Source organism: Athene noctua, chromosome 13 (genome assembly GCF_965140245.1).
Source record: "Athene noctua chromosome 13, bAthNoc1.hap1.1, whole genome shotgun sequence".
In the NCBI taxonomy this organism is placed as follows: domain Eukaryota; kingdom Metazoa; phylum Chordata; class Aves; order Strigiformes; family Strigidae; genus Athene; species Athene noctua.
The window spans coordinates 15,795,347-15,819,932 of NC_134049.1; the positions used below are offsets into that span (position 1 = coordinate 15,795,347).

Genomic DNA, 24,586 nt, shown 5'->3' on the forward strand with positions numbered 1-24,586 from the left:
ACGCTCCATCAGGCTGTTGCTGCTGGCTGAGCGCCAGCGCTGCAGCAGCCGGGCGGCAGGACGGGCTCTCCCCCCCTGTAGCCTTGTAGCCTGTACCGGTGTTTGGCCAGTAATCACCGGCTCCGCTGTGTAAGCCTGATACATCCAGGCCTTGCTAACGCCTTCCCTGTTGGAGAGGTGATAAAGGACAGGTAGGAGGGGAGCATCCTGTCCCAGAAAGCACCAGAAGTTGGATGATTGCCCAAGAAGCATGAAGTCAGCAAAAAACTGTGGACTGTGGAAACTGGGAGAGAAGTAAATAAAGGCAGTGGGGGGAGATCACGACCACTGACTCAATTCAAGACCAGAAAGCCCTCTCCACCTGCAAGGAGCATGTGTGCTAATTTACCCAGCAAGCAAGGCTAATTTAAATATAACTAACCAAGAGCAAGTGGAATGGTAATTATAGACCAAGGAATGTGAACTTAGGTTTTTACTAATCACGTAATAGGGTAAATCGCCTGTATTCCTTTGTGTGGCTTTGTGGAATTACCCCCCAGCACCCATTTTTGTGCAGCTATGGAACAAACTGGTATCTTGGCCCTGTGTGGGAGGTTGGCTGTTGCACACTGGGTGATGAACCATGTTTGAGGGACAACATCCCCACATGGCCTGTGCCCACGCAGCCACCTGGGATGGCCGTTTGCAGCAGGGACCGAGGTGACTATGTGGCAGCAGCAGTGCTGCCCGGGGGTCACTGCGTCAAATCGCCTTGTCACTGCCCCGGTGCCTGCCAGGCTCCAGCACCAAGGGCACGTTGCTTTAGCAGCCGCATAATTGCAGCCTGAACTTCACAACTCTCTAAACAAAGCGCTGTTTATGAAAAATGCAGAGACATTTATCATACCATGCCAAGCCACAGGAACGGGTTAATCCCAGACCCGTGGGGTTCCCCGATTGCACAGCCTGTGTCTGACAGGTGATTATTTGATCAGATGATGCTCATGTTAAAGGTATTTGTCGGGTAACAGAAACCTGTGTTATCTGAAGGAGGCAGCGTTGGCTGTCAGGAGTGGCTTTTGATCTGCAGAGATGTGGCACGGTAATGCAGGTTCCCCATCGACTGCAAGGTAAAGCAGGTCCTCGATGATATGCAAGGTAAAGCAGGTCCCTGATCATCTGGAAGGTGAAGCAGGGCCCCCATCGTCCGCAGCACAGCCATTCCGGGTCCTCCTGCAAACCCCAGGGCTCGGCCAAGGGCTGCCAGGCTGAGGGGCCAGATCCTGCCAGCGATCCCCATCAGCCTGGGTACCTGGGTGCTGTTTGTTCTGCTGTAAAGCAGCAGACACAGCGGGGCCAAACGATTTTACTTCTTCTCCCTCCTTGGCCCCAGGCGAAGGGGTTTTCCAGGGCAGCAGCACCTGGTTTAAGCTTTTCAAAAATGCATAAAATACTGGTTTTGATCCCAAACCTGACACAGACTGAGAAGGGCTCTGCTCAGCACAGAGATGCTGCCCCGGGACAGATCCTGTGGGTTCACAAATTATCCAGGTGTATCTGGGTTTTTTTCCATGAGCAAAATGTTACAGTGGTCAATTATAAATTGGATGGAAATTTCGGAGTAGTTAAATTGCTGTTGTTATAAGGGGCCCAATATGCAGCGTTGCAGAGCTGTATGCTCAGTCTGGGTAATAAATAAGCTAATAAATCAGCTCTCATGTGGGGGCTCTACGGCCCCTGGGGGTGCAATTCTGGAGAGCAAAGAAGTGTTGAACCAGAAAGACCCTTGGTATAACTCCTTATTCTTCTTGGCTTATTGATGTCAAACCTTTAGCAGATAGGAGAGCCATTTCTGCATAGAGGGGTGATGATGATATTTTTGACAGAGGGGATGCACAGCCCATCTCCAGCGGTGACCCCGTGGCTGGACGAGCTGTGAGTGGGGTCCCAGAGGGCTGTGAGGGGGTGTCAGGGGGTCCTGGCACCCCCAGCTCTCGTGGGTGCTTCATTACCACAACAAATACAGGGAAGACCGCAGTGCCCTGGGCCCAGCACTGCTGTGGAGCAACTCACAGCACCCCAAATTAAATGCATATTCCAGTCTTTGCAGCTCTGGAAATTAAATTTTTAATAATTTTGACATGTATCAAATTTTATATCTGTAATACTTTGAAGTTCCCCTTTAATGCTCAGTCTAGCACCAGCTGTGAGTTGTACTGGCACACAGGACTTTGTGAAGCTGTAATTCTCACTGCCCAGACGCTCCCGCTCTCTCCAGAGTGGGGGTCTGGCAGCACAGGCTGGTCCTGGGGAAAATATAAATCTGTGAGGTCCCTCTGCCACAGCCCGCAGTGATGCCGTGTCCCAGGGGCAGGGAAGGGGGAAGGTTTTTTGCTAAAAGCTCAATAGCAGAAAAGAGCACATAAAAATGTACTAAAAATAGGGAGGTCAGCCCTGGACTCACGCCATAGTGCCAGACCGGGGAAAGACTGTTTAGGAGAGCCAGAAAAGAGCAGAAGCGATGAGCTGAGAGTGCCCTGTGCTGCATCTGCGGCGAGGGAGTCCAACAGCAATCACAGTGCCAGCAAAGCCGTGACCGTGCTGCTCTGCCTGGAAACACAGGCCAGGCAGAGACCCCAGAATTCACAGCCCCCCCCGCCTAAAGCTTTGCTGTGATTCAAGCTGCAGGGTGGTTTCCAGACAGGCTATGACCCGGGTAATGGTTTTCTTGATGCTTTTAGAATACACTGTGTGTTCTATGGTGTTCAGGCCGTGTTTGGGGCAGTTGCTGTTCTGCTCTTGCCATTCTCTCGCCGTGTGCTCCATCCAGGCAGCTTCACCTCCGCAGCACTGCCCAGAACTGCCTGGATGCAGATTTGTTGTCCAAGCAAATGTGGTTTTTAGCAGATGCTGTGGTCTCCTGCAAGCCCTGGGCAGCCTCAGCATCCCGCCTGGGGATGAACCAGACAGGGATGGGGACAAGGACCAGTGTGCTATGGGGTCCTTCTCCTAGCTGCTCTTGGGCTGCCCCTCGGGTGGGGTGGGAGATGGTTTCTGAGCTGAAAATACCACTGGGGAAGCACCAGGGAGGTTGATGGTATTTGCACCATCCTTGGTGTCACTACAAGTTTGGGAGCCTTCACCCACCCTGAGTGGCCCAGCTCCTCCACCCTCCTGCCACTTTGTCAATGTGTTTCTTTGTCTTGCAGAGAGATGCCAAGGGCCAGTACCTGTTCGATCTTCTCTGCCACCACCTGAACCTGCTGGAGAAGGACTACTTCGGCATTCGGTTTGTGGACCCTGACAAGCAAAGGGTGAGAGCCCTTCCTGCCCGGGCTGGGCGATGGGGTGTCTTGTAGCTCGGTGGTATCAGACTTGTCTTTGCTGCTGCAGCTGAGAACCAGAGCAGAAGGCAAATGGCTCAATAAAATCCATAAAATTCAGGCAGTGGCGAGGGGCTCTTCCCCTCAGTGCTCCCTGCCCCTGTTGCTAGGCAAGGGACGTTATGGTGCCTCCATGGGGTCATTGGCTTGCTCATGGCCCCCTGAGCATCCTGGGGAGAGCCCCCTGCCCCTTCCCACCTCCTCTGCCAGAGCCAGGGCTGCATCTCGTTCTGCAGCCCCAGGCAGTGGGGGCCAAGATATACCCTGGCTCCGGCAGCAGCAGCCATCGTGTCCCGGCCTCACTGATGTGTCCTCAGCATCAGTCGGGATGCATGAGCCAGAAGAACTCACACAGCTCTCAGGTCCCCACGCACGTGGTGAAAGATCTTGTGTTTGCAAAGGGAGAGGATGTGATGCTATGGCAAAGATGCAGAATGAGATCTGACACTGGGTTTGCAGGACTATTTCTAGTGCAGAGTTGCTTTTTAACACTGAGATTAGGCCATGTGACAGCTTTGTGCTAAGAATCCAAACACTTGAGTGTGTTGCCTTGCATGGAGCCCAGAGCCCCCACGGCAGGACCTGTGCCACCCTCCCAACAAGCTGGATTTCCACCAAAAAGTTGTGTGAGTGAGGCTGCCCCTTCTTTGGGGTTAACTGTCTACTCTCCTTTTAAAATGTGCAGAACAGAAGCTCTGCACAAACGTGTGTCAAACCGGCATTTCTCTTGCGTGATGCCAAGGGGTCATTAACTGCTGCCCCACTTGTGTCAGCTCCTTGTTTCCCTGATTTTGGATGAATCGCCTCTTTAAACACATCTAGAAATAAAACCCTGTGTATAATGCATTCTTATACATCCTCCCTGTGAGCACAGCTGGTGGAGAGAGGGCACTGCCGGAGTCTGCCCTCACCCAGAGGCCTGCACGGTGCTCTGGAGAAGCCCTCTGCACAGTCATCGCATGGAGGAGGAGTATCGGGCGGGGGGCGGGGGGAGGTTTGGAGCATCCTTTCTTGCAGCAAATGCGTGGGCAGATGGGGAATGCAAGGTCTGTGTCTTGACCGAGCTGGCGCAAGGAGAGGACGTTTCTCTGGTATCACGTGTGGTGGGTCAGTGCCCAGGGCTGGGTCCTGCTTCTCTTGCGCTCTGGATGCAAAGGCTGAAGTGGCTGCGGCTGCGGCTCCCTGGGAGAGGGGAGAAGGGCGCTGGGCAGAGCCGGCACACTCAGAAATGCCGAGGACGCTGCTTTTACCTGTGCTTTGCTTCTCCTGAGAATAATCTGATTCAATTCAGGACACAAGGGCTGAGGCAAGAACCGTCGCTCAGCTTCAAGCAGCATCCCAGGCCAGGACTGCTTACTCACTCACTCACTCACTCACTTTTTGGGCCTCTCACTACAAAAAGGCCATTGAATGACTCGAGCGTGTCCAGAGAAGGGCAACGGAGCTGGGGCAGGGTCTGGAGCACAGTTCTGCTGGGGAGTGGCTGAAGGAACTGGGGGTTTTAGTCTGGAGAAGAGGAGGCTGAGGGGAGACCTCATCGCCCTCTACAGCTCCCTGAAAGGAGGGTGCAGAGAGGGGGGATGAGTTTCTTTAACCAAGTAATAAGTGATAGGACAAGAGATAGTGGCCTCAAGTTGCACCAGGGAAGGTTTAGACTGGATATTAGGAAGCATTTCTTTCCAGAAGGGGTTGCTGGGCATTGGAATGGGCTGCCCAGGGCAGGGGTGGAGTCCCCATCCCTGGAGGGGTTGAGAATCAGGTTGACCCAGCGCTGAAGGATCTGGTGGAGTTGGGAACTGTCAACGTTAGGTTAATGGTCGGACTGGATGATCTTCAAGGTCTTTTCCAACCTAGACGATTCTGTTATTATGTGCTTGGGGCAGGGGAGACTCCTCCATATGTGAACCAGCCCCAGCCCTGCTGCTTATGGACACTGTGGCTGCCCAAGAGCTTCCGGGTTTAACATTTCCTCAAGTGAAAAGTGCTGCATTTAAGCCTGCGATGAACTAAGCCAGCGCTTCATTATTTCTGCTGCACCAGTCAACGTTCCTTATTGTGAGCTGAGGGTGCCCTTGCTCCTGCAGTGGGTTCCTGGGACTGGGCGGGTGTTTCCCACAGGAACCCTCTGGGATGTCCCTGTCCCAGTGCTGGCGTTGGAGCACCAGGACCACTTACTGCCAGCGGCCATTGCATCCCATGGGGCTGCCCCACGTCCCCTGGCTTCCCAAAGCCTCCCCAGCAAGGGGCTGTGTCGGCACAGTCACTAACGTGAGGGATCGGACCTTGGGCACTCCCTGGCCCCCTTGGCCCCGCCACTGGCACATCTGCATCAGGTTCCCAACACACCCCAGAAATTCCCGAGTGAAACCTGGCCCCGTTCATGCTCGCTGGTGGCCACCGCTCGCTGTTCTTGTCTCAGTGGTGGCCGTTAATATTTAGAGTTTTCTCCGGCAGTCCCAGTGATGTATATTTGTAGGTCTGTAATCCTGTGTGCTAACTAATGTTTGCCTTAATTATCGTCATTTTGCTTCGGTGTTTTGGGGCTCCCTCTTCCCAACACACAGGAAACTGGAGCTGCTTCTTGACTGACCCCACTTTGTTTCCTAAATGTGCCTGCCCAAACGTTCGCAAGTCACCGCCACTATTGCCGAGGTTTTGCTGCAGGCAGAGGCTTTGCTGCAGGCAGAGCTTGATGGTTTGTTTTCGATGTCACAGAGGTGTAATTTCAGAAATACAGGCTTGAGCTGAACCTTCCCAGTGTCATGCTGTAATTCAAGGTCCTGGTTCTGGCTGGGCTTAGCTTGGGCCCAGTTGTTGCAGCCAGCGCTGCAGTGCCATCGCCTGCCCTGGCGCAGCCACAAACATGAGATACAGCCTGAGGGGTCAGTGGGACACAGGGCAGAGACCCAGGAGAGCCCCCCATGCCCCAGAGCCGCCAGCCTGTACTCTTGGGGTTTGTACTTTTTCCATACAGGACCTTGATTTAGGTTTTAAAGATCAGATCGCAAAGTGACCAGCCCACGCACTTCTCTAGCACCATCAAGCGCACCCATGCAGCCACGTGGCACAAGGGAAAGGCGATTTTAACAACCAGAGACCAGATACCTCGGCACGAAATCATTCACCTTGCCGGGTGGCTCACTGAGCCAGCTGCTGAGCAGAACCCCAAGAGCGGGAGGCTGTGCAGTCTGAAGGAGGGTGCTTTTAGCGTGTAACTTGGCCAGGCTGTTGTCACTGATAGAAAACTGCACTTGGCCTTGGGGACATCGTGTCCTGTTGAGCGAAGGGAGATGCTTCCCAACACACTGCTGCTCTGCCCAGCATCTCTCCTGGGGCTGGCACAGGGTCCTTGAGCAAGGCAACTGCTCGCCCAGCATCAGTGGAGCCTGGCTATGCCACCACCTTGACCCCGTGGCACTGCCAAGAGGGGACACGGAGCACCCAGCTTCCCTCAGGGCCATGCAGAGAAAGGAACATTGAGTGGAGGACAGGGGGCTCTGGTCCTGCTTGGGCCCTCCCTCAGCTACCGGCCGGGCCAGGGTTGCATCCCATCTCCTCTGCCATGTTGCCCACAGATCTGCCACAGCATAGGCTTTTATTTCAAGCAGAGGAGTTTTTTGTTCCTTCAATTTTGCCCTGAAGAGTCAATGCTATTAATTGAAAGTATTTGTTACTGAATTGCTTTAATTTCATTTCCTTCTTTTTTCTTTCAGCATTGGCTGGAATTTACCAAGTCAGTTGTGAAGCAGATGAGGGGTGAGTATTGCTGCGAGCGGATGTCCTGGACAGTGTGTGCTCCTTTTGGTTTAGATAGATTTCCATTTTCTCCAGTCCTTCCTCTCTGGAATCCCAGAAAAAAAGGCCTTTGCCTTTTTGATTATCCACAAAGCTCTTCTACTGGGTCAGAAGGGTTTGGGGGTAACAGGGGTAGCAGGGAGGGCAGGTGGGACCCCCAGCAATATCTGACAGTCTCCTCAAGCAGCATTATTTGGGGGGATGAAGGGGACAAACCCCGCCATTCGATGACCGCGTTGTCACTGTTCTTGCCACAGCCCAGCCTCCCTTCACCATGTGCTTCCGTGTGAAGTTTTACCCCACGGATCCCGCTGCTCTGAAGGAGGAGATCACCAGGTAAGGACAGGGCACTTGGCGATGCAGGGCCGGCTGGCACTGGGCAGCAGAGGCCTGGCCGAGGCAGGAACACAACCCGCCGAGCTTCATTTTATGGTCAAGGGAGAGCAACAGCCATTTAGATTTCCAGACAAATCTGTATGTTTATGGTTTGTTCCAGCTGTGGGAGAAAAGTATGGAAATGCCCACCTGTGCTTGGTTCCATGGGGAGCTGCCGCACCTGGCATGGAGCACTGGCTGTGGGCTTAAACCCACCAACTCGGTCTGGGGCTGCCAGTTGGTTACATAAACCACCATTTCCAGGGCAAAGCTCTCAGGGTGCAGCACTGCCCAGGGTAACCTCCATTGTAGCTTCGGTACTGTCCTGCCTACTCCCCTGTAGTTCCCCAAAATCTTCCAGCTGGAACCCCCAGTCCTGTCGGTGCGGGAAGTTGGGTTCAAGCAGGAGCAGCAGTTCTGCAAGAGTCTGGTTTCTGCTTCTGCTAATGCTCTCACCACTTCTGAATCAGCTGCTGGTGCCGTTGCCTGAGCACACCCTTAGCTCAGGGTGTCGTTGTGTGCACTTGCTCTGTCGGGAAGGGTTCAAGTGTCTCCAGTTCCCTTGACGTCCCCTGGAAGTAATTAGCCACATCCCTTTTATGTAAGGGTCATGAATGCTCTGGGAGAAATGGGTGATAAACTGCGATGCAGAAACTTGACAGCACTTCTCTCGAGTTTCTATGTTTAGGGGCTCTTCACGCGGCTCTTCCTGCCAGAAGGAAGGATGTGAAAGGCACTTGTGGGAAAATCACAGCAGCTTTGGAAAACAAGTCGTGACTGTGGATCTCCAGAGCACGACAGCCAGAGCTCCCCCCACCTGCTATGTTGTGGAGGGTCGGGTCTGCCTGAGGCAGCTGGGCTGGCGCCTTCACTAGAGGTTTCTGTGTTTTTCCCCTGGAACATTTTGCTATTATTGCTGCAAATAATTCTGAGTTGTCTCTACGAGCCTGGGTTTGTTAGGGAGAAGGTAATAAAAATGGTGTGGGCTGGGTGGAGGCACACTGGTGGGAGCATGCCAAGGGCGCAGAGCACTGCCATGGCGTGGGCACCCCTCTGTCCCCCACAGCCTGGGGCCGGAGCAGTCACTGCCCCGTGCGGACTCTGGCATCTCCCCGCTCTGTGGTGGTGCAGGGGAGCGAGAAGGGTGTCAGCCTCACCCGGGGGATGGGTGGGCAGCACCAGCCTTGCTTTTGGGTTCCCAAACGCGGCGGGTCCTTAAGCACTGAATAAAATTTGCTAGAGATGTGTAAAGGTGCTGTGGGGAATTCTGCATCATCAGACAAGGCGGGAATGTGAAAGGTGGTGTGTCAGCGTGCCTGGGACCGGGAGCAGGCTCAGCCTTCAGGGTGTGGGTAGAAGAGAGGTGGCACAGATGAACCTCTGTAACTCAGTGGTGTCCCCTGGGTCTGTCCTGCTCTGATCACTGGCACAGTGTCACTGGCAGGGCTGCAAGGTCCTTTGCCAGCCCTGTGCCCAGGACAGGACTTGGGATTTGCCATCAGGGTGCTTTGGCTGATCGGGGGACTGTCACCTTTTGGGCAGCAGCTCCTGCTCACCAGGGTCCTCCTCTGATGCCATGCGGAGAGGAGGGACCGCTCATGCAGGGACCGCTCTGCTCCACCAGCTCCAGGGATGGAGGCAGCCTGGCTGCCACTGGGCTCACACAGTGCCAAGTCTGTGCCTACCTCCAGACAGCTTCAGTTCCCCTTTATTCTCTATTGTCTTGTGGGGAAAATTTGCTTCTTAAAGGCATACAAAAATTTACAGTAAAAACCAGAGAGAACCTAATGATGACTAAGGGGCTGGTGACCTTCCTTTGATGCTAAAGCACCCCAGCCCAGCTCCCTCTGGGTGAAGGCAGCGAGTTTTGGCATGTGGGGCTGGGCTGCTCCGCAGACCTCTCACTGACTCGTACCTCTCTGGAGCATCTGAGAGCTCTGCCCGGGGAGAACCCGGAGCGGGAGGGCAGAAGGGCCCTGGCCAGGCACTGGGTCAGCATCGATGGCGTCCACTGCTCCGCTCTGCCGGTCTGCTTTGCCACCCTGATTTTCAGAATATTTGGCTTCAAAGCAGGGGCCTGTTTGTACCGTAGAAAGTCTGTCAGCTCAGACCTGGCACGTGGGCATCTGCAGACTGCGAGAAAAAGTATCAAATTGATTCAAAGGTTCCAAAAGTGTTTTGGGGCAAAAAGTGCTAGCTGCTGACCCCTTGGAGCCGGGCCACTGTGGCAGGAGCGTCTGATTCTCACAACAAGCTCTAGGAGGGAAATGTTTCACTTTTCTTCTGCTTTTAGTCATTTGCATGTGTCCAAATGTGAAGTCGAGGCCAGGGAAGGCCAGTATCTGGAGAAGCGACGTGAAGAAATGGCTGCAGAAATGCTTTTCCTGACTATGGCCTGGCTCGCGGTTTGGGGTGTGAAAGGGCCCAGAACTTGTAGGGTCTCATCTGCCAAACAGGGTGAGGGTGAGGGCTCCAGACAAAGCCAGTGAGCTGCATCGGTGAACAAAGAGTTTGGGCATGGGGAAAAAACATTGTTATTTGTGTATGCATCTGCAGTGCTCCCCTCTTCCTACGTTGGCTTTTACCTGTGACGTACCTTAGTCCAAGGCAGGAGGTCGCCCCTCTTGCAGAAGGAAGGCACCCGCTAACCTGTAAAAACCAGGGTCAAAAGTAGCACAGCACCTCCTGAATGTCGTGTTGCACTGCTGCAATTGCCCGACCCCCAACATCTTGGCCCCAAATACCCTCAAATGGTGGCAAATAGCCCTTGTCACTCAAATAACCCTTGTCACTCACTCGGAGTGGCTCAGCCTCAGCAGCCTGAAGCCAAGCAGCTCCAATCCCTCTGTGCAGCCCCCGATCCCTCTGTGCAGCCCCCGATCCCTCCGTGCACCCCCCCTAATCCCTCCGTGCACTCCTCGATCCCTCTGCGCAGCCCCCAATCCCTCCGCACATCCCAGCCCCGGCTGCCGTTCCTCCAGGTCCGGGGGACGGTGCTCTGTTGCCATTCCGTATTCCAGATGTATAACTGGGGACCGTGCTAAGCTTATGGAGAATTAAGTAGGCTTACTGATAGAGCTAAATATATTCCAGGATTTAATTCTTGGGATTTTCAGTCTATTTCTGCAGGCAGCAAATGAGAGAGGATGTCTGGGCTCCCTCAGCCTGTCATGCAGCGTGTTTGGAATACACCTGGGCTCAGCTTTTTACATCAGTTTTGCATTAGTAAACTCTGGTTTTTTGTTGGACAGATCAGTTAGAGCAAGTAGAGGATGATGAGGTGTTTCAAAAACTCTTTTGGAGTTTGGTTTCCTCATGATAATGTACAAAATTAATTAAATCTTTGCTCATGTTTCACAGAAGGACCCAAAAATCAAAACTAAAAAAACGCTTCAGATGTTTGGAAGCCTGAGAAAGGCTCTATTCTTGGGCCTGAACTCAGACAGGGATGCAGATGGGGAGCGAAGCATTTGTAAAGAGCCCCGGGTGCGTTTGATGGGCCTCTTAACAAGTGTCTTCAGCTCAGAATGCCAGGCATTCTGCTGCTGCGGGGGCATGCGCTGTAATCAGCTTTCTGGGGTGGGATTGATCTGTTTTTTCCTACAGGAGCATTTTAAGGGACCCAAAGAAGTGCCCGAGAGTAGTTTCACACGGATACATCTCCTTGTTTTGCTTGAGGAATTTATTTACTTTGCAGATTTTACATTTACTCCCAGCAACTGCCACAGCCATCAGACCTTCATTTAAATGTGAAATGGCGAAAGACAGTCTCTGAGTAACGACGGCTATTTATGTGGGCATTAAGCTGCACATATAGTATGTTAATTGTATTTCTTTCCTTTAATCACAGCTTAGCAAACATCTGCAGTTGTCAAGCCAGTAAGGAGAATTGAAATGCGGGTCAGGGATTTACCCTTGTGAGGGTGGGAGCTGGACCCAGAGAACATCGGGGATGGGGCTGGGTCAAGCTCAAAAATATTTCCCGTCTTTAATATCCTTTCTCAAGGCAGCTTCATCCCACAGCCCAGCTTTCCCGGGGATATTTCCAAGGCATAAGCGAGGCTTTGGAAATCCTGCTTGGCACCTGAATGTAAAACCAGCCCAGAGCTACAGACTTTCCCTGCCTAGAGGGAGCAGGGGGCTGGACTAAACCCATTCGATTATGCATTTTTGGGGGTCTGTGCTAGGTGCTGCGACAGGGCCAGCCGAGCCGGGGGTCTCGCTCCAGGCTGGCGTGCTCGGGCAGCAGCAGGTTTGGCACCGGAGCGCTGGAAGCCCTGGCCACCACGTGGAGCCCCCGGTAGTCTGGGGGCAGCGGTGGGCTGGGAGCAGAAAACCGTGTTCTCCTTCCCGGGAGTAAAGCCTGAGCTCAGCTTTAGGCCTGCAGCCCCCCCTGACCCCTTGTGTGCCCTGCGGCTGAGGGGGGTGTGGAGCCAGGGCTGGGCTCCAGGTCCGACCGTCCCCCACGGACCCCCGCGGCGCCCCCGCGGCACCAGGACGAGCCCCCGTGGGGGTGGGCTGCCCCTGCTTGCTGCCCTTCGAGGTGTGCCTGCAACTGCAGCTGAAACCTGCGCTTAAAATTCACTTTCCCCTGGACCGAGTACACATTACTATCTGGATTTCTCTTTAATACATTTTATCTGGAAAATTAGTGGTTTATCTCATCATAAATACGGATTTGAGAAACGAAGCATGACTGAGATATTGCAGAGTGCAAGTTTGATTATTTAAACACATTTCCGAGCATCCAATTTCCATTTTACTCCTTCACTCTGTGACTTATATTTTACCATCAAAAGGTTTTCCCAAGCGCACTGCCACATGACTCAGCCCAAACTATTACTTAGGTTGAATTTTATTCAAATATGTAATTTTTCAACATAGTTTATCTTTTCACTGCGCTTTGGTGCATGGATATAGAGATGGGCAAACGCAAGAGGTAGCTCGCTATAGCTGATGGAGGGAAGTGGGTGTGTACGCAGAGACCTGGAAGATACAGAAAGTTAGGGAAGGAGAAAAAATCACATTATGGGGAAGCTGAGCAGCTGGCAAGGATGCAGGGCTGGGAAACGCAGCAGCCACTGGTGGGCTCAGGACCACAAGACCCCCTCACAGAGCATCCGTGGGCACCTCAGCACTCCACGACCTTGTGATGGTCCAAAACAGGGAGAAGCATTGCAAGGGATGCCAGGGTCTGGCAGGCAGAAGGGACCATCACCTCCTCATCCATGAGCTTCCTCCTTTCCCTGTTTTCTCCAGTGGGAACGTGCATCCGAGTATCTCTGTGCCCAGGGGAGCTCTTCGTCTCTGCCGAGCAGCCGTGTGGGTGAGAGCCGGGTTGGTGGAGCCCTCCATCAGCCCTCCAGTCGCGTGCCAGCCCTGGAGCAGGTGCCATGTCCCGGTGGGCTGGAGCAGGGCCAGGACTTGTAGATCTGAGCCCCAGTGCTGGCCCTGACCAGGGGAGCTGCCCAGTAGTTAGCACTTGTTCACTCCTAGCAAGCATAATGTCTGGTAAATGGGCTGCTGGGAGAGAAATGTTAGTGCAGGTGTCTCATGACAGATATTCCACATCTGAATTGCCTGTTTAGGTAGTTTAAACTTTGCCTAATAACTTTGCTTAATAAATGGACTATCTCTTCTGTCCTCAGGTATTTAGTCTTCCTGCAGATCAAAAGGGATCTCTACCACGGCCGTCTCCTCTGCAAGACTTCGGATGCTGCTTTGTTGGCTGCCTATATCCTTCAAGGTAATGCTTTTTGACAAGATAAATTTGCTTTTCATGCTAAGTACCGATTACATTATTTCACTTACAACAGATCACTGCACGTGGAATACAAATGTCATCCCGCCAGTGCAGGGCTTACGCTGTGAGGCCAAGCTTGTGCCGCGCAGTGCTGGGCTAGAGCAGGGTGAGGATGAATGCTGGGGTCTCACCCGCAGCAGATGCACCGTGCTGCCATTTGCTCCTAGCAAGCTGCAGAGGCACTGGTGGGGTTTGGAGCAGGAGGTGGAAAAAAACTCAGGAAACCCCTTGCCCTGATGTGCCCTCCTGACTACTTTCCTGCCCGCATGGCTCTGCTTGCTCTTGCCTCTGCTGCCCCTGGCACCAACAGCACAGAGGTGGCCAGTATCTGCTCGGTGTGGGGGAACACACAGGTGCTCAGCGAGGGCCATCAGGGTGTTTGGAAGAGCTGGGAGGTGCTGGCATGGCGGGAAAGCACAATGACATGCCGTCAGCACTGTGATGCCAGCCGAGAAAGTGGGGTCCTCCACCCAAGGGTGCTGGGCTTGGCGCGAAGCCAGGGCCCCTCTCTGCGGTGGGAGGAGCTGAGGAGATTCAGCCCAGCAACCGAAAAAGTCAAATTTCAGCTCCAAAGCGTTTTTCAGTTATTTAACAGTGCTGGTGTGTTTCCCCCCTTTTAGTATTTTAAGCAGGAATCATAAAAATTAATGTAACGTCTTAGGACCTGAGGCTGGAGGGAATTAAATCAGAGCAAGGTCCTTTCATCCCCCATGGTGGTCGGCTGCCGGATTCCTGTAAATCCCGGCAGGAGACACCTGCTACAGAGCCCTGCGACAGTGAGATGCCAGAGACGATCCGATCGCTGCCAGCTCCCGCGGGGTGCGGGGAGGGGGAGCGGAGCTGTGTCAGCCCGCGCCAAAGACAGAGCAGGGCTCAGCTCAGAAATCAGTGTCTTGGGCGTTTCTGCACCCTGGTTTCAGGACAGAGCTGCCATCACTGTGCATGCAGCTTGCCCAGGCTTGAAGCGTTTTTTCCAGGCAGGGATCAATCCCTGCCCACCGCTGCTGCAGGCAGCCCCCTGCCCCGCTGCCTGGGAATAAAAGAGGAAAAGGAGCTTCTCTCAATGTCATTTTATGGATTTCCAACTAGTTGTATTTGTTCAAGATGCAGTTGGGAGCAGAATTCACTCGCCACCCTGTTCCCAGCTGGGATCCAGGTGGGGGCCGGGGGTGCCCCCAGGGATGCTCAGGGCCGATCACCCCAGGACTGCCACTGACAGACCCAGTGCAGCTCCCGGGAGGTTCTTTGCAAATAGGTTGAGGAATTAATAAATTTGGGACAGTGACCACCTGCTGCCGGGTGACTCCCAAGCAAACAGTGAAATTCATTTAATGCAGCTAATGATCCCTCCTGCTGGGAAGCACTGCCGGGCTGCAGCAGCTTCCTGGGATGCTGCTGGGATGGGGACACACACCATGGTCTGGGTTGTGCTGCTGTTCCTGACAGGTTCTGTCTCCCCCCAGCTGAGATTGGGGATTATGACCCAGGGAAGCACCCGGAAGGCTACAGCTCCAAGTTCCAGTTCTTCCCCAAACACTCAGAGAAGCTGGAGAGGAAAATTGCGGAGATTCACAAGTCAGAGCTGAGGTATGGCCGGGCAGCTTCGCTGAGCGGGAGTGTCAGCTGCTGGAGGGATTACTGATGCTCGACTGATTTTTATCCCTGTTTGGGATTTTCAGTCATACCATGGGATGAGCACTCACTGTTCTTGTGTGTCAGATCCTGCCGAGAGCCAGTGGTGCTCCTGGCAGTGTTGGTAACAGCAAAAACGCAGAGCAGAGCTTTAGGAAAGCAGGTCGTTGATGGTGTAGAAGCATCACAACAAATCACCCTGCGAGAGGAGCTGCTGTGTCCCGCCAAACCTCTGCTTGCTGAAAGGAAAACGTCATCAAGCGGCCAAGGACAAGCCGCGGAGAGCGCAGACAAATAAAAAAATACACCAGCAATGCGGCAAAATCAGTCCCAATCCTTCCTGCCCCAGGGAGGGCCAAGGGGTTTCTCCTGCTTCTTGCTGTTGGCTCAGCCAGCACAACCAGGGGGGGGTGTCTCTGGTCTTCCTGGCAGGATGGGGACCCTCTGTCCCCCACTTCCTGCCATCTCCCCTCCTGTCTTCACCCTGCTCTGGGGACACAAGGTGTGAGAGACCATCAGTAAAGCCCCAACGGGTCGGCCAGTGAGGTTTTAACCTCCCAGAAACCCAGCTGAGCCGTGCCCTCACGTGCTGGGGGCTGCCGCCTTCTGCCCGTCAAGCTCCCGTTTCCCAGAAGAAATGCTTGCGCCGCCTCTAGGCAATTCAGCCCTCAATTTTGCAGATGCTCCTGAAGTTTGGTCCTTCCTAGTCCTGCTGGTTCGGCGTATCTCCTGCTAGATTAGTTTGGCAGGGGAAGGAAGGCTGCGTTTCAGTGCAAGTCTCCCACTGCAGGTTGATTGCACTGACAACTGTAAGGGGAACAGGCCACAACTGAAGCCTCTTGTCATTAACAGAAACCCTGTAGCCAAGAGCTGACTTTCACCTTCGCATCTTCCATGGAATATTCTTTTTTCTCCCTCCTGTAGTGGGCAGACACCAGCTACTTCAGAGCTGAATTTCCTCAGGAAAGCCCAGACTCTGGAGACCTATGGGGTTGACCCACACCCTTGCAAGGTAAAACAATTTTTGTAACACTGTTCCTTGCGTTGGATTTCCCACTTCAGCCAGTAACAAGCTGCAGAGGTGCCAGTAGCTGGTCCCGAGCATGGCCATTTGCCACACGCAGCGGGTTTTTGCGCTGGCAGAGCCATGGTGGGTGGGATGTGCTGGAGCCATCAGTCCTCTCCAGCCTCAGAACCCAGCCCCAGGTGTGTGTGTGTGCATGGAGGGGAGCTGGGAGGGCGAAGACTCTGAAATCCTTCCCCAAGGCATTTAGGGAAGCTGTCAGAAAGCATTTTCACATGCAGACAGCTATAAAAGACAGTGGCCGATCGTCTTCTACCTAAACCCTGTAATTTGGAGGCAGTAACAAGGTCAGTAATGTGTCTGAGAAACCAGCAAGCATTCATCTGCCACAGACAGTCTATTGCTCTGCTCTTTCTGGGCCAGTAATCCAGTTTTCTGTTTGAAATGCTTTTTATTGACTGTAGATGTCATTGCGTGTGGTTCTCTGTCCCTTATAACCCCATCACATGCAGATGGATGCAGGATGCAAAGCAAAGGGAGAATTTTACTCTAAGGGCGGTGTCTGCTCTGTGGTCCCCTGGGGCTTCTAACCGAACTATGTCATGTAAATACACAATTGTGGTAAATACACGTGGCCTGGGCAGAGGGGGTCCCGTTTACTGGTGGTCTGCGATTGCCAAAGTGGTTGCCAGGCAGGAGGTGCCGGCTGGATTGGGCCGTGCTGCCCTGGGAACAATGCTGGGGGGGTCTGTGCTTTGCTCTTATTTCCCCGTAGGGTCCTGTGCCCCATTTAGCATCTCCAGCCCCTGTTGAGCCTCCGCAGCCCCAGCTCCCTCCCTCCCAAAGCAGCAACCCCAGACCCGTGTGGGTTCCAGACTGACACCCCATTAATCTCCAAGCTCCCTGTTAATCTCTGAGCTCCCGGCTTGTTGCCCACAGCTGCAGCACCAGCCCCAGCCACGGCCGAGCTGAGTGGGGGGTGTGTGGGGGTGAGGGGGTCCACACCCACTGGGAGGGCACGTCCCTCTGCTGAGACCCCACTTCTCCCTTTCCCGAAGGTTTTCCGAGATTTGGGAAAGAGCCAAAGTGCTTTGGGCAGCCCAGGGCCGGAGCTGCTGCCAGGCTGGTGCGTTCCCTATGGGCAGGTTTCTCTGAAGGTGCACAGAAATCTTACTTCTTCTGCAAGACAAAGCTGCTGCGTCCCTGACTCAATGAGTTTGGGGAGTTACATCTTGCTTTGCAGGGTACTGGGTTGAGGTTCAGGGCTCTTTGCTTTTAGCCACTCACCCATGACAGATTAAGACAGATTTTTGATCTAATCTGGATTGAAAACAAATTTGTTCTCTGCTCAAATTCAGAAGCGATTTTATCATAATGCTGCCTCGCTGCCATCCCTCCGCCGTGCCAGCAGAGTAACCAAGATCCAGCATCCCGGGGAGGGAAGCAGACAGCAGAGAAATTGTCTCTTGATTAAACCAGGGAAAGACACAACTGGGGGCAGAGGAGGTTGTACCCCCAAGCTGGGGAGATCCTGGGCATGGGACATCTCATGCTTTCCCCTGAGGAAACATCACAGACACCAAACAGGCATCACTCTTCTGCAACCACCCCTGTGAAATTCCTTGCCTGCTTTTCCTGCCCCGTGCACCAGAAATCCGGAGCCTGGCATACGCCTTCGCTCCAGCTCAGCATCATTTGAAACCCACCTGAATGTCTGCTGGCCAAATAAAAGTCACGGCGAATCTAACAATTACTGAGTGGCCACGACTGCTTCATAATACTTTTAAAATTCAGCATATATCTGTTTTTCCCTGCACACCAGTGCAGTTAATGATCATTTCCCCGGAGTCTAGATGTTATGATTAAGTTAAACTGCTGCCTTGCTCCATACATGACACTAATTACTGGTTTTGAACTGCCTCGATGCCACCCAGCTACACTGGCTGTGCAGGGCTCGGAGGGAGTCAAGTGTAACGGGGTTTTTACCATTTTCTGTTTAATTACTAGTGAAAGGGCTGGTGGGGCACTGCCTCCACTGTTTATTCGGCGGGGACAGCTGGGGCTGGGACTGGGATTGCAGTTTCTCCTCGGCAGCTGGAGAAGCTCCCCATCGCTCGGCTGCAGGTATTGCTGCCAGGCTCGGGGGGAACCTGCCAGGAGCATCCTGCGAGGAGAGCTGGGGCTGGGGATCTCTCAGGGCCAGCGCCTTTGGGACTGCGGGTCGCCGCTGGGCTATGGGTTTTGCCAGCTTGGCAACATGTTGATGAGACGTTGCCGTTGTCTTCCAGGACGTGTCGGGGAACGCGGCGTTCTTGGCCTTCACTCCCTTTGGTTTTGTGGTTCTGCAAGGAAATAAGAGAGTTCACTTCATCAAATGGTGAGTTCCTGCTGCGGCATCACCCATGGTGCCCTGCTCGCTTGGGGCCGCACCCTTGGCTCACTCCCCCTCGCTCGGGCCCATTGCAGGGGCCACGAGTGCCCCCTGTCACCCCAGGGTGTTCATGGGATGCTCGCATGGTCGAGGTGATCCCAGCGCTGGCTGCCTTCCCCGGGCGATGTGCCTGCTATGGGATGGCAGTAAGTGCACCCAGTACCCATGCCTGAGCCCCCCGAAAGCCTCCCCAGCCCCTCTGAACCTGGTCATGTTATTCCTTGGTCTTTGCTGCACCTCAGAGTTGGGGCAGTGTGTCCCTCACTGCCACCCAGCCAGTGCCTGTGTGACAGGGTCCCAGCACCTCCAGGACACCCCACTGACCCTCAGCTTCACCCCAGGGCACCCCCTTTCCAGCTGCCGGTTTCTGAGCCCTGTGGCACACCCCAGGGATGGAAAACAGGGGCTCGAGGCTGCCCAAAAGCACCAGTGAGTGCTTGGCCGGGCTGCAGTGGGCTCTGCGCAGCCGCCCACCTGCCTGTCTGTGTCCTTTCAGGAATGAGGTGACCAAGATGAAATTCGAAGGAAAGACTTTCTATTTATACGTCAGCCAGAAGGAGGTGAGTGCTTTCCCTCCCCGTGGGGCTTCCCGAGCGCAGCTGCAGTTGTTACTTCAGCAGGTTCTCTGTGAGCTTGGCAGGCGGCTGCATCACCCCGTTCCTGCGGTGCAGGGACACGGGCACAGTGACAGGGGCTGCAGCTCGGTGGCAGCACTGGCATCACCTCCCCGCTCCTGCTGGCACCTTGCTGTGGGCATTAGAGCCTGCAGATGCTGGGTTAGCCCGGGGCAGGGCCATGCTGAGGGCTCTGCCCGCCACAGCCACGTGCTGCCTTTGGGGTTACTGTGGTGACTTGTCACCACTGTCCTGCTGGGTCAGCTCCAGTTAATGAAATCAGCCTGTAAACCTCTGGCTGAATCGGCTCCCACACAGACCAGCAGCCTGACTTGTTAAAAAACATGTTTGTGGATATTTAAAAAGGCCAGTAAGGTGGAGGAGATGGGTGCCAGGTCCCTGGTGCCCATCCCTCGCAGCATGTCAGCTGATGCTCCAACCTCTCCTTGTGTCCTGAGCGGCTCTGGAGCAGGCTTTGCCCATGCTGGCACTGCTCTGGCCTCTGGGTGGGCACTGCTTCCTTCTTCTCTGCCGACTCCTTGTCCTTCTCCTTTAGGAAAAGAAAATTGTTCTTACCTATTTTGCCCCGACACCAGAAGCCTGCAAGCACCTCTGGAAGTGCGGGATAGAAAACCAGGCTTTCTACAAGTGAGTGCCGGGCCGTGCAAGCACATGTCAGGGGGTGGTTGGCATCTCCCTGCGGGTTGGCACTGCCCCGCACAGCACCCGCCCGATGGCGCCAGCCGGGTACTGGGACCCAGGCACGGGCTGTCACTGGCTGACAGGCACCCCTGTCCCAGTGGCCCTGGTGAAGTCACCAGCCACCAAAATCAACGAGCTTTGTCCCTCCTGCCCCCCATCTCTGTGCTTATCCCTCCCCAGCAAACCTTTAATCAAGAGATTAAAACCAATTGTTTGGAGATTCAGCCTTTAATGCCCAGCAACCGGCACATGTCCTGACTGCAACATGTTTTAGCATTTTCCGCGTTAATGGCTGCTTGCTCGGAGCTGGCTGCTTAGGTGCTGCAGGCGTGGTCGGTGCCAGAGGCAGCGAGGATGGACAGCAGCAAAACTCAGGGTGTTTTCTGACCTAATATTTGAAGGTGGATTTTCAAAATGGCTTCGCAGGGTCTGTTTGAGCTGAATCCTGCACGAAAATCCCCACTGAAGCTGAGTGAGTGCCCCAGGTGCTTTCAAAAAGCCTGCCTTATGCTGGAGAAGGCTAAAAAACTTTCAGAAATAATTTGCTTCTAAGCTCTTTGGGAACAAGTTAATTATTCATGGGAAATATTCAATGGACTGGGGAGGTGACCAGCAGTCTGGGCTGCAGCCACAAGCCGGGGCAGCTGGGGACAGTGGCTTGAGGGACTGTCCCCACCCGCTGCCCGGCTTTGGGAGCATCTCTGGGCTGGGATCTCACCTGGGGAGGAGGGGAACGTGTTGTCTCTCCCCAGGAGTTCTGGGCTCCCTCGTTTGCAGCTTTTCTGCCCCTGGTTTGGTGAATGGGGATGTCAGCCAGAAAGGGAGAGGTCACAGGCTGGACTGTGCCGAAAACCAGGGAGGAGCCAGGTGGAACGGTTTGGTTTTACAGTCCTGCTCATGTTGTACTTAAAAATAGCCTGCTTCATGCTTTGTAATTAGTTTTATTTTAATCAGCAAGATGCAAGAGAAAGTGTGTGATGTATTCTCTTTGGGAATACTGCAATCAGCAGCTGCAATCAGCAGGTTTCATTTCTCATTATATGAACATGAAATGAAATTGCAATATTGCTTTACAAATCTTTGAAGGATTAATCATGTCAGTAAATTACCACAGCATAATGGAGTGGACTGTGGGCTGGGCTGAGGGGCTGCTGGGCTCCTCCGTGGGCTTGGGAGATGGGATTGTCCCTGCTGGCAGCTCTCCCCACGGCCAGCCGGTCCCTGCACCCCTGCCACTGTCACGGCACCCCCGGAGGGTTCAGCCCCGTGGGTGCTCACTGGGGGACCCGGGGGAGCTGCAGCTCCCCTCCAGCCGTGGGTCCGTGCCACCCCACTGCGGCCAGTAGCTCCTTTCATCCCTGGTGGCGTTTGGCATCTCCAGGACTTCTCTTTTCTCACTGCCGTGTGCCAGCAGCACACAGCTCCTGCCCCGATGCCGGGGATTGGTCTGTTGGGGATGAAGCCGATGCGAAAACTGGGCGAAGGCTTTGCCGTGAGGCAGTGCCGGTGCCGTGCCCTGCCCGGGCACCCAGTGCCGGGCCGGCAGCACAGGATGCTCACGTGGCTCTTGGTGCCATCGCAGGTTGGAGAAGTCGAGCCAGGTCCGGACCGTGTCCAGCAGCAACTTGTTCTTCAAGGGAAGCCGGTTCCGATACAGGTAAATAGTGACAGTAAGTAGCAGCTACTGGGTGTGTTTGGGGCTGCTCCTTCAGGTGTACTGCAGGGAGCAGCTCGGGGCTGTGGAGACCCGAGGGTTTGCTGAGGGTCCTCCTGCCACCCCAGGCCCTCCTGGTGCAGCGCTGCCATCACTGCTCCCTTCCCAGTTTCACAGCCGAGACCCCCCTCCCCAGCCCCAGAACTGCAGATTTTTGGAGGGACAGGCGTGGAGGAGGGGAGAGAATGGGGTGGGGCTTTGAGGTTTGGTTTTTGAGAACAACAAGGAGTGAAATGCAGCAATTCCTAAATTCCTGGGAGGTGTTGCTCCTCCCTGGCCTGTGAGGGAGAGTCTGGACCCAGGACCTCATATCTCTGCAGGACAAGAGACCCCAGCGCATCCCTCGCTGCCCAATGCTCATGGTGTGTCCCCCCCTCCCCAGGAGGAGGTGAGCCCACAGTATCTCATGCCAGGAGAAGCAGCAAAATGTGGCGGTGGAGGTGCCAGCCCAGCCTTTCCCTGCTCTTCCATCACCCCGATTTCCAGCAAATATTTCTGCTTTCCTCTGGAGCCGCAGGGAGGGCCCCCTGGGGCAGGGGGCGGCCAGGCCGTGCTGGGGCGCAGTGTGCAGTGGGGGGAGCTCACGGCTGGCTGGTGCAGTGCCCACGTCCTGAGGGCTGCTGTTCTTGAACCTCCTGCAGTGGCCGTGTTGCAAAGGAGGTGATGGAGTCCAGTGCCAAGATCAAGAGGGAGCCCCCTGAGATTCACCGGTAAGAGCCCGGCAGCAGCGGCGCGGTGCAGTCCATGGGGCTGGGCCCACCCCCATGGCATTCGGTACCCGGCTTCCCAGGGCGGTGGAGGGACTGAAGCAGGAGAGCTGCCACATGCCTGTGACTCTGGCACTGCCCAGGGCTCTGACACTGTCTCCGTTCTGGTCCCCAGGGCAGGGCTGGTGCCAAGCCGGAGCTGCCCCTCCATCACCCACGGCCCCCGACTGAGCAGCGTGCCCCGCACCCGGAGGAGAGCCGTGCACATCTCCATCATGGAAGGTAGGGCATGGGGCGGCCCTGGGGACACGCACACGGACGCACGTACACACTCCCAAAAGCCCATGCACACACCCAGATAAAAAACAGATTTTTGTAGCCCCTGAGGGTCCCTGCTGTGTCCCCAGGGTCTTGCAGCAAGGCTGGATGGCACCAGATGTTGCTCCTGTGGCTCAGGGCCAGTTTGGCAGCAGTAGTTGAGCCCAGGTAAAGAGAGGGCAGGGGGTGGGAAGGAAGTTTCCAGTGCAGAAGCAAGTGGAGGAGAATTTCTCAACAATGATAATTTAGATTAAATTATCTGCAAGGTCTCGGCAGAGCATTGCTGAGAGCTGCCAGGCCAGTGTCTGGCCACACACAGGAACAAGCTGCTCTGCAAAAATAACATCACCCAGCTGGGAGCTGCTCCTGGCTGGCCAGTGGCCACTGCCAACAACTTGCCAGCCTGCCGGGCCAGCCTGCAGTGCGGAGGCTGGTCCCCCCGGTCCCAGGGCTGGCTGTGAGGGTGCATAGAAGTTTGGAAAGATAAGGGGTGGGTTAAGGAGCATGGGGAGAGGGGGTGGCTGCACCCTGCGGTCGTGCCCTGCACCTGACAGGCTGCAGAACCGGCCCCTGCCCTGGCATGGCCGCACCGATCCCCTCCCTGGGCTACGGGCAAGGGCAGGGTGCAGAAATGCTGCCGGCCTGAAGGGATGAGTCCCTTGGAGCAGGAACAGATTTTATGCCCGTCAAGGGAGGCCAAGGCCAACGCCTGCGCTGATCTGGGGGGTGCAGGAGCATGCCCGGCAGCTGCAGACGGGGTCACCTCTGCCGCCCAGTTAAATGTGAGCACCCTCTCCCGGCCTCCCCGCGTGCCGTTGCGAAGCGGCGAGAGCATTAAATAACCTCCCACAATAAATTACCCCGAGGTGTCACGGCCTCCCGGCACCACCCCTGCCCCGGCAGCTGCTTTTCTTCACTCTCACTTCAGCTGGGTCCCGTGGAAATGCGGGAGCCCAAAATAGAGCCCCGAGCCTAGGGCCAGTCCCGCTTGCGTCAGCCGTACTGGTGGGCGAGCAGCCGTCCCTGCGTCCCCTTGCAGCCCCGCTGCCGCCATGGTGAAGTGCCTGATCAAGATTAAAACCAAAGTCAGCGTCCACCTGCGGCTCATCAACCACTGCTGCCGGGCAGTGAGGGTCCGGGTGCTGGCCCTGGGGCCACGGCTGCTGGCCCGGGCGCTGGGGGCTTTGCCACTCCTCCCGGCGCTTCCCGGCCGCGATGCTCGGCAGGGCCCAGGTAACCGCGCCACTGGGCTGCGCCGCGTCCGGGCTCCTCCTGGGCAGGGGTGTCCCTGGGGGGTCCCCACGAGCACAGCTCAGGGGGATGTGGGGTGCAGGGTGCGTGGGGAGGGAGCAGGCTGGGGGCTCCCATGCTGGCTGGACCTGGGGTTGTTATTACCACAAAGCAGCTCCGGTTTTGGGGCTGGACCCAGTTGTTCCCAGTTTCTCCAGCTTTTTGCGTCAGTCCTGTGGAGCAAGCAGGTGGTGAGGAAGTTGGGGGCGGGGGGGGGGCGGGGGGCAGCGCTCTCATGACACTGCTGAGCAGGGGGATCCCCCCGTTGGGGAGCCGAGCTGCTGGTCGCCCCGGGGGGTGCCCACCCCGTCTGGGACACGGCCAGTGCAGCGAGGGGACGTTCACACGAACTGGAAACAGCTCTCAGGCTGAGCACAGGTTTCCTCCTCCACCACGCTCATCGGCGGAGCTGCCCCACCAGCGCCTGCAGTGGCATTTGCGTTAAGCTGCGCTGAGCCGGAGGCATCCGGGGAGTATTTACAAGCGAGAGGTTGCAAAGCCCCGGGGAATGCAGGCAGGACAAGCTCCAGGCCCTTCGCTTCACCCTTTGGCAGTGCCCTCCCCGCTGGGGGAAACATCCAGCCCTGGCTGCGGGGGAGCACTGGGGACCCGCGGGTCCCGGCCATCACCACCTCCCCGTGTCACCGGGCACTGTGATGGCAGAACAACTGTGAAAACTGCAAGAAACAATTCCTGCGCTTGTGGGGTTTCTTGGAATTTGGGGGGTTGGGGGGGGAGATGTCCCCTCGCCCCAGCACAGAGGGCAGCTGGGCTGTAGCTCTGGCTTGACAAGGCATGTGGTGGGGTGGGCTGGCACAC

At 55.3% G+C, this 24,586-nt stretch overlaps 1 protein-coding gene across 4 annotated transcripts in view; it reads left to right on the forward strand.

The window, feature by feature from the left end:
- The window catches only part of FRMD5 (FERM domain containing 5), a 104,125-nt gene that overhangs the window by 75,661 nt on the left and 3,878 nt on the right, over window positions 1-24,586 (forward strand). For 3 of the 4 annotated variants that reach the window (XR_012634467.1, XM_074917144.1, XM_074917146.1), the window contains exons 2-13: window positions 3,189-3,293; window positions 7,076-7,118; window positions 7,415-7,493; window positions 13,181-13,278; window positions 14,799-14,922; window positions 15,892-15,979; window positions 18,280-18,368; window positions 18,919-18,982; window positions 19,593-19,684; window positions 21,321-21,395; window positions 22,094-22,162; window positions 22,335-22,441. Coding sequence is in view for 3 of the 4 variants with exons in the window: in XM_074917144.1 (XP_074773245.1) it covers window positions 3,189-3,293; window positions 7,076-7,118; window positions 7,415-7,493; window positions 13,181-13,278; window positions 14,799-14,922; window positions 15,892-15,979; window positions 18,280-18,368; window positions 18,919-18,982; window positions 19,593-19,684; window positions 21,321-21,395; window positions 22,094-22,162; window positions 22,335-22,441 (1,033 nt within the window). In the remaining variant the exon portion in view is untranslated. The remainder of the gene's footprint in view (window positions 1-3,188; window positions 3,294-7,075; window positions 7,119-7,414; window positions 7,494-13,180; window positions 13,279-14,798; window positions 14,923-15,891; window positions 15,980-18,279; window positions 18,369-18,918; window positions 18,983-19,592; window positions 19,685-21,320; window positions 21,396-22,093; window positions 22,163-22,334; window positions 22,442-24,586) is intronic. The other variant, XM_074917145.1, reaches the window with a different exon arrangement.